The sequence below is a fragment of the Miniopterus natalensis genome, chromosome 7 (assembly GCF_054644295.1).
Source record: "Miniopterus natalensis isolate mMinNat1 chromosome 7, mMinNat1.hap1, whole genome shotgun sequence".
Taxonomy (NCBI): Eukaryota; Metazoa; Chordata; class Mammalia; order Chiroptera; family Miniopteridae; genus Miniopterus; species Miniopterus natalensis.
The window spans coordinates 18,014,540-18,024,131 of record NC_142087.1 but is presented as its reverse complement, the minus strand read 5'-3'; the positions used below and the strand labels follow the sequence as shown (position 1 = coordinate 18,024,131).

The 9,592-nt window shown below is 44.7% G+C and overlaps 1 protein-coding gene across 1 annotated transcript; it reads right to left on the bottom strand.

The window, feature by feature from the left end:
* PRNP (prion protein (Kanno blood group)) lies at positions 1-9,181 on the bottom strand. Its single transcript, XM_087818853.1, has 3 exons — positions 9,101-9,181; positions 6,357-6,450; positions 1-2,348 (listed from the first exon to the last, which is right to left on the bottom strand). Exon 3 carries the CDS (start codon positions 2,336-2,338, stop codon positions 1,559-1,561), a length of 780 nt encoding a protein of 259 aa, XP_087674979.1. The 5' UTR covers positions 2,339-2,348; positions 6,357-6,450; positions 9,101-9,181; the 3' UTR covers positions 1-1,558.
* Positions 9,182-9,592: the final 411 nt, after the last annotated feature.

Sequence of the window (9,592 nt, the reverse complement as noted above, 5' to 3'; positions counted from 1 at the left end):
TCATCTCAGCTCCTGTTTAATTGTAGTCAGATATTAAACATTTATAAATTTTTATACAATAAAACAAGTACATGCAAAGTTACAAATATAGAAAATATAAAGTACATGCATATTTCGAAGACCACTTTGGATCCTTATACAAACCTATTCAGTGCACACTGTAAGCCTAAGGACCACGCAAAAGGGGTTCCCACATATTTAGTACCTTATAAAACCAGGCAGCGCATTAGATACTTCAGCTGTTAACTGCTCTAACCAAAATTTCTAAGTTTGTCATATGCAATATATATATATATTACATAGAAAACCCACAGAATGCAAGCCAATAACATTGCAGGATAGTAATATATCTGCTAGGTGACAATATTGAATGATCCAGGGAATAATTTTACCTTACTTAAATAACAGGAACAGAATTTCTTCTCTGACTCCCAACAGGTCATATTTCTGTCATCTACAGTCTAAGATTTCTTTTTCTGGATTGATTCCTTATTCAATTCAAAAGCCAACTACTGAGATGAAGGACTCAACCCGATTCTGGCTTTTGACAATTATGAGGCAGCAGTGAACAAACACAAACATTTGTACACTAATCACTTTCTTCATTACGTAACCTTCTACGATAATGGTGTTTTTACAGCTGCAGCTCCCTCTATATTAAAATCTCCTGGCTTTACCCAATGTCAAAATTATTCATTTCCAGGTAAATGAACAAAGGAGAATTTTGTTCTTAGTGTCCAAAAGGTAATATATTTTTTAACTGCCTTAATTATCTACGGTTTATGTTACTAAAGAAAGGAATGCAACATGTAGGTACCCTCCAAAGGCACCACTCCCAAATGTTGGATAGTTTTAGTCCCAGAAGACTTTCCTATTGTTACGTTCATTTCCTATGAAAATATCCTCTGCCCAGAGGCGTAATGTTGCATGAATATTTTCTCTTGATGCAATAGCTGCTGTGTAGCCTGTACTGCAAAATGTAAAACATTGTCACAGTTCTCTGCAGACATAAGGCACACACTTTCCAGCAGGCTGAGCCTGGGCTCAAAAACTAAGGATTTCTAGTTCTGTTTTCTGAATGAGTATCCTTCTGAATTTGGCAGAAATACTATTTAAACAGGAAAATGTAATCAGCTTTTCTTAAAATGAATGAGAAAATGTGTCCAAATTGCTACAAAGTCACTGCTAACTAAGATGGGGAATTAGTGTACTGAGCTCTAGCTGGGCAAGGAGCTGGAGGTATGTAGGCAAAGGTATTTGAAGACTGTAGAATATTTTAGCCTCAATCTTTTGCACTAGACAAAAAATAAGCCTAGATCATGGAATGATTATTTGCTGTTACACTCTTACCAGCCTGGCACTTACACTGGCCCATGAAGGACTCAATCAAACAGGGCTGAATATACAGTGTGCCAGGCCTGCTCTATATTTCCCTGTGCCATCAGTGCCAAGGGTACTAGCCTATGGGTGACAAAGGGAGAAGCAAGAACGAGACACCACCACTAAAGGGTTGCAGGTGGATACCCCCTTCCCCAACCTGGTGAAAACAAAGCTGCCCTCATCCCACTATTAGGAAAATAAGGAAAGAGAGGAGGAGGATCAGAGGAGGGGAGGAGAAGAGGGTCATGCTCATTCCATTGTAAGACTGGTAAGCCTGGTACTCCTTCTGGTACTGGGTGGTACACATCTCCTCTACCACGCGCTCCATTATCTTGACATCAGTCTCGGTGAAGTTCTCCCCCTTGGTCGTGGTGGTGACCGTGTGTTGTTTGACGGTGATGTTGACACAGTCACGCACAAAGCTATTCTGGTTGTTGTACTGATCCACAGGCTTGTAGTACACTTGGTTGGGGAAACGGTTCATGTTTTCACGATAGTAACGGTCCTCATAATCATTGCCAAAATGCATGAGGGGCCTGCTCATGGCACTCCCCACCATGTAGCCTCCCAGGCCCCCCACCACTGCCCCGGCCGCAGCAGCTCCTGCCATGTGCTTCAGGTTGGTTTTCGGCTTACTGGGTTTATTCCACTGGTTGTGGGAGCCACCACCTTGACCCCAGCCTCCACCACCATGGGGCTGTCCCCACCCACCTCCATGGGGCTGTCCCCACCCACCTCCATGGGGCTGACCCCACCCACCACCTCCCTGGGGCTGACCCCAGCCACCACCGCCCTGGGGTGGGTAACGGTTGCCTCCAGGATATCCCTGCCCTGGGTATCGGCTCCCTCCACTGTTGCTTCCTCCTCCAGGCTTCGGTCGCTTCTTGCAGAGGCCGACGTCACTCCATGTGGCCACAAAGAGAACCAGGATCCAGCCGCCTACTTGGCTTTTCACCATGATGACTTATCTGCAAAATGAAGAGTGTGTCAGAGTACTGTGTCTATGTTGAAACCACTTAACATCTGCAGAACAAATGACTGCACAGCAGTGGCATCAGCACCTCAGGCATAAATGCTCTTCACTCTGTACTTCTTTGAAGCCCCGATGACAGAGCGACTGTTAAGTAAAGGGTTAACACACCACTTTCTCCTTCTCTAAGGACAAATTTGACTAAGATAATTTCTGGCTCCGTTTCCTGGAAACTTGATAAAGGTGGAATGTCAGCAACACTGCTTATGGTAAAAATAACCTCTGCTTTATAAACTGCAACCAGACTGGGAAAACCTATAAATACCTGATGGGTTTGCCATCAGTTTGGGCTTTAGAGCAGTGATCCCTGCACCTGGCACATCCTTTTGGGGAACCTTGGAAGCTGTGCCCACTGTACTATTATAAGGAACATTGGCTCTTGTGGGGCCTGGGGCTTCCATGCCAAGGGGAACCTGTTATCCACCAATATGGATCTCGTGCCCATAAACCTGGGGGTGGAGACAAGCCCACGGCTCCTGGGTGGACCCCTCAATGACGCTGGTGTGGCCTCTATGAAGTCTTGTGAGTCTAATGTCTAGTTTGGAAGACCCCCATGGGTGCTGCTGTAATGAAATAACTTTGTAAATAGCTGGTTTCTGTCTTCTCTGTGAGACTGTAAGCAGGAAAGAAGTCTTGTTTGCTGCTATTTCCTTCGGGGCTAGGGCAGTGCCTGGCACAGAGCAGGCACACAATAGATATTTGTTAGGGGCAGGAATTAATATCCCCTAAACATATAAATGCCAATAAGAATTTCCTCAAAGGAATACAATTTTTTGGAAACAGGAAACATGCTGGATTTTGCAAGCCCACTTATAAATTCATCTTTCTCTTTATAGATGGACAGATGGAGCTGTCAAAGGGAGGTAAGAATGGCTATGTTCACAAGATCTGTAGTCACTCACTGGCTGAATGAGCTTAGTTCAGCAGGTAATGGTTTGAGTGACGTATTTTCTTCTAATTTTTGGTACAAAAAGACATGTCCTATATAAAAGGGCTTAAGAAAAAACACACCACCCAAATATCCTGAATAATTTATGCCCCTTTGCAGAATGTATAGTAAATCTCCTTTCAGACTAAAGATCTCATTTATCCTGGGTGCTTGGGTCCAAGGGCAGAGCTCACAAGCACATAGTAGAATGATTATTAAGCAGTTTCTACTGTACCCCACATCAAACCATATGCTCTAAAGTAGCATTATGTGCCATAAAACCCAAAGGCATACACTGTAATGCTGATGTTAACCTTATCTCCAGCACTGTTTATCTTCAAACAAAAGTGGCACCAAGTACTAGAAAATTATTTTTCATAACCGGCAGAGCTAAAGAATAAATTGGATAATATTCTGAAAGAAGAATGAAATAAATTAACATCCTGTTTATGTTTTTACTATCATTGAACTGTCTTGGAGGTCGGAAGTAAATAAAAGTATATTTGAGAGTCATGAAAATTGAGGTTTCTGGATTGGGCCACTGTGGGGACAGAATGCAGAAGGTAGAGCAGGTCTGGAGGGAGATTAATGAGGGATGTGGCTTTCACAGTGCTGTTATCAAGCTACATGTGAGACAAAGATACCAGTAGGCAGCTTGGTGAGTCTAGAGTTGAAGCAGGACCATGGACTGGAGAAAAAGGCAATAGGGAGCCAGAGCCATGGCTTGTGTTGCTGATTAGTACTTTAAAATTGAATACTGAATAAAGTTGGATAGAACAGAGAATATTCTATATATTATTAATATGGTCACGATATTGATACATTCATAGAATATATTAAGACTAGGTCATTTTAAAATTAGTTGAGAACAAAAGCAACATTTAATTATGAAAAGCATTAAAAATAGCAACTACATTTTGAGGTAGAGAATCAATGCTAAGGTTAAATAAAAGGGACTCAAATCTTACATGAGGGACTCAAAACTTACATGAGACCTTGGGGAATCTCTTTCTATTTGTGATAAAATAAGGAAGATCTTATAGTATTTACCTAAACCTCTTACTCTACAAATTAGACCACCAAGATTCAGAAAGGTCAAGTGTTGGCTAGTAAAATTGCTGGGAATGGAGACTGGGTTTCTGAATCCCTGGCTATGCTATGACACTAATCATCTAAGATACTCTATGTGAAGGGTCAGGTTGTGGCCCAATCCTCTGGTACATTTAAGGCATTAAGTATTTGACAAAAGTCAATACCTATTTGTCACTAAGAAAATTACTCTCAGCATAGTAAGGATAGGAGGAACTCCCCTAATTTGATAAAGATTATATAACAAAAGCAGCAAACATAATGGATAACCTCTGAGTATATTCCCTTTAAATCAGAAACAAGACAATGAGTCCATTGTCTCAGGACACATACAAAGACAAAGAAGTAACCAGTGTAAGAACTGCAAAGAAAGAGCTCCAGCTGTCATTATTTGCAATTAATTTAATCATATGCATAGAAAATCTACCAGACTCAACAGAGGTAACGAGACCCAGTACTAGAGCTCAGAAAGGTTATGGGATACAAGAATGGCCTACAAAAATCAACAGTATTTCTCTACACCACCAATAATTGACTAGAAAGTTTTGTTTTTAGGAAATAAGACATTCATAATAGCAACCCAAACTGTAAAGTATCTAGATATTGACTTTACTAAGAGAAAAAAAGACGGGAAATGTTTTAAAACCTCTAATAAAGAACATAGATGATCTATAAGAATGGAAGGGTTTTCCATGGTCTCGATCAAGATAACTTAGTATTATAAAGATGAACCTATAATTTCAATAAAATGCCAATAAAAATTCCAATTGGATTTTTTTTTGAGTTCTATAAATTCACAAGTGGAAAGAAATGTCCATGAATAGCAAACTCAACATTAAAGAAAAAAGAGGAAGGAATGTGCCATGTCAGATGTTAAATTCTTCTACAAGGCATAGAATAAAGACCATATGGTCAAAGTCTAAGAACAGACCAACTGTGGAAAGCAAACCCTCGGATAAGAGGGGACTACTATATTTTAATTTTATTGAGGTCACTGCCCTTTACAGAATCTGATGCACACTATACAGATTTTTGAAAAACATTTTGGGGTGATGGGTTTTCACTGCTACTCTGAGGCCCAGTCTGGACTGAATAGGGCAAAGGGCCCCCAATCTGATTCATCTCAGTATTACTTGAACTTTTAAAAAGCAACATGGCAGGAGCCTATCCCAGGCCAGCAGCCTGGCAGTGTCTCTAGATGGGATTTGAGAATCTATAATAAAACTTCCCAGGGAATTGCACTCCTAGCCAGGCTTCAGAGCTAGGTCCTCAGAAGACCAACACTTAACATTATAATGCTTTTCATAAAAGGGCACGCCTTCCTTGATGTGATCACAGAATACTATGATAGTAATAAGCAGACTACCAGGTGAAAAAAGACAAACACACTGAGAAAAAAAATTCTCCCATTGTAAGAACTGCTACACATACTATTTACTCAAGGACGACTTTATAATGCTGTAGCCATCATCTCATTAGACACAGGCGCGTTCTGAATGTTTAATATGCAGTAGTTCACAGCTGATATAGTTGCCTTGGAAGAGGAAATAAGATCCGAAAATGGAGAATGGAATAGGTAAGTTAAAACTACAGCTTAGAAAAACTTTCCCCTCATAAAACTGTTTGTCAGTTGGTTGATAGTCACTTTCAGTGTTAATTTGGTGCAGAAATGTTTACGTTATTGTTTTACTGTATTTTTTAAATGGTTGCTGCCTTATATAAGTCAGCATGATTCTAGAGAAAACTGTGGCCCTTTCTCTGCAAAATCAAGCTGATTTTCCAAGAAAGGATGATGCAATTGGTGTGAGTTACACATCTAGGCCTCCAGAGCAGGAGCTTGTGATCATAGCCTTTCCAGGCCCTTATTTTCTGAGACAACTGGTGACTATCAACCATCACAAGACCAAAGAGATTCCACAGGGTACGTACATCTGTCGTGGCTCAGCTAAGCTGGATTTTTGCCTCCAGGAAGACAATGCTTCGGCTTGGCTGAAATTGTTGTCTTTAAATATATTCAGGAGACCTTAAAAACAAAAAGAAAAAACAACAACTAGAATTGATAAGTAAATCTAAGATATGATTCATTAAAAGAAAAGCTTACTATATAAGTTTCTAAGCCACTAATAAACCTATTTCAGAAAACAATGAAAAACATTTGAAAAAAGAAATGAAGTCAGCTAAAAAAGCAAACAACCCTGAGCTCCCTCTCTTTCACACACAGAAAACTGAACTCACTTCATTTTAATAATTACTTATTTAGAAAGGCAATACATCATCAAAATTAAAACCACCTATGATTTCTATTAACTTTCTTGTTTTTGCTTTTCCTTTCAGATTTTTCACATATGCATTCATTATGAATAAGTAGATAGTTTAGTAACCTGCACTTGGACCAGTCAGCTTCTTCCCATGTACCACAACAGGCTCTAAATCATGACTTCTGATGATTACATAAGTTCCTTTCAGTCATGATTTCTTAGCTACTGCTCTGCTGTTACACATTCAGGTTGTTTCCTAGTTGGTTCTAACTTTAGGTAATTCTTCCCCAAATATGTGCCTGCATAGAGCTTTTCATTTTATTTTTCTCATTTGGTTCTTCCATTGCAAGTAAATTCCCAGGAATGGGATTTCTGGGTCACGGCTTTTAACTTCTTAATGCATGGCCTGATTGCTTTACAAAAAGTTTGTACCGATTCACAATGTCCCCAGTGGGATGTCACCAGGAAAAGAATAAAGGTATATATAACAATGGTCCATTTTGCATAGATGGTTAATCTTTAACAAACTCTGGAAGTAGGTATCATTTCCTCTATTTTATGAATGGATAAAAGGAGTAGGAAATTAGGTAACCAAAGTCATGAAGCTAGTTGCAGAGCTTTGTCACCTCAAAGCCCTGCCACCTCCCCTGATAACTGGAATATGCAAATTTCAGGGGTTGCAGTTATTGTGGTTGACATATGTAAAATGATAGTCCAGACTTGCTTTAATTTGTATTTTATTCTGTAAATGACTCATCATTTCACCATTTATCTATTATAATCTTGGCACTTTCCTTTCACAAGCATGAAAAACTTGTGTCAGGTACAAATAATACACAAATCACATCCTAGCTCTGCTTTCTTTCCCCTTCCAGTTAGTACTTTTTCATTATAAGAGCTCCTCAGTGTTTGTATAGGTAAAAACGTTCCTTTTCACTGACTTTCTTCTTTACATCTGAGCAAGTGGTTAATTTTTCCAGAATTCCGACATTTTTATTCAATTTTCTGTTCCTACTTGGGTAATTTGATTTGTGAAAATCGTTAATCCTGTGCTATGTGGAGTTTTTCGCAAGGAAAGGGAAACGTCTCAAATGTTCAGCATGCAGAGAACTGCGTATTAAACCGTGATGCTCTGAGTACATCAGATGATCCTGGATGACCAGGAGCAGGGCGGGGCAATTGCATTCTGTTGTGTATGAATCTAAAGATAAGGAAATGAAATGAAAACCAGAAAGCAGATGCTTTGAGATGGTTAGGGTGGACGTGATGGCGGTAGGTTTACAATGAAAAAAATCTGCTTGCTATTGCTATGGCAAAGAGTCAATGGAAAACAACAAAAAAGGGGCAGTAATGACAGATTTCTCCCCACTGTTTAATAAGCAAATGTGAAGGCACCTCCCGCACAGGTGGCGGAAGATGGTTCTTCCAGGGCCGCCGCCAGGCTCGGATCCCCTCCCTCGGAGCCCCCCCCCCACCTCAGGTCGACTTCTCCCCTTCCAGATAAGCAGGAAAGAATGAAAAGCGAAGGCTGCGGGTCAGCCACGCCTGGGGCGCGTAGGAGGCCCTTGGTCCCCGGGGGCCTGACGTCCTCCGCCAGCAAACGTAGGGCAGGGCCGCCCCTCCACCCCTCCCCGCCGAGGCCCCAGTAGGTAGCCTGGCGGTTGCCAGAGCCCCACTGGCAGAGGCCTCCCCGGGGACCGCCCTGGCCAGGTGAAAGGCTGGCGGCGCCGCTTCTCCGCGGCGGCTGGGGGCGCCCAGGCCCAGGCCTCAGAAGGCGCCCCTCTCCCACCCCGCGCACCCTTGGGCGTCTGGAAGGCCGGGGCCTGGCCAGGGGGGATCCCAGTCGGCGCCCGGGCCTCTGCCCTCCGGCTCTAAGGGGCGGTCACCGGGCGCGGAGCAAGGAGCCCCAAGGACCCCAGCGCCTCTCCCTGGTTCCCCTCACCTGGTGTCCCAGCCGAGGCTCGGGTTCCCCGACCGCGTTTGCGCGTGGTGATTGCCCCCAATTCCCCGGACCCGCAGCCCCTCTAGCCCCGAGTCTGGCCCATCCCGCTCCCGCCGTGGACACGCCTGTGCGTGTGTGGATGTGTGTGGGCGAGCGGGGAGGCACCCCGGTACCACCCACAGCCCTCCCGAGGGGACTCGGCCGGCGCGCCCTCAGCCCTCATTCCGAATGAAAGGGGCTTTCCGAGCCAGAAAGGCACGGTCCAGCTGCGTCACCGAAAGCGAGGCGCCCGCGGGCAGGCCCGACGCGCCGCGCGCCCTCCGCTAAGCCCCCCGCCCTGCCCACGGTCAGGGGCGGCCTGCGGGTGCCGGGTTCTCACTCCCGGACTCCGCGGCGCGCCCGCGCATCCCAGGTCTCAGGCCCCCGGCCCCCAGTGCCCCGCCGGCAGTTCAAAGGATGCCAAGGCCGTTTACCTGCTTCTGCCCGACGAGGAGCTCGCAGCGCCGCGGCTGTCAGCGACTGGCGGGGAGGGCGGGCGGCGCGCAGCGCCCGGAGGAGGTGCGGGGGGCGGGGAAGGCGGGCGGTGCGCGGCCTCGTCACCGCGCGGCCCAATCAGCGCGCGGCCTGATCGCGGCGCGGCCCAATCAGCGCGCGGCGCTCTAGGGGGCGGGCCGCCGGGTGCCCAGAGAAGGTGCCGCTCTGCGGGGTGCCGCGGGCTCTGAGTCACCTGAAAAGCAACGAGGTTGCGATTCGTTTGCACCTTTCTGTCAGCTGATGCTCCTCCCAGAGGCGTGGCTCCGGGACGCTGCTCCTGGACTGTAAGAGTCACCTTTCGGGGAATTCTGCCCAAGGCCCCCGTTCCCTCCTGGAATACTCGAGGGCAGGGAGCGTTGGGGAACGAGAGCAATTTCTGGAGCTTTGGTCACCAGAGATTTCTGAGGAGGAATCATTTTTGCTGCCCTGGA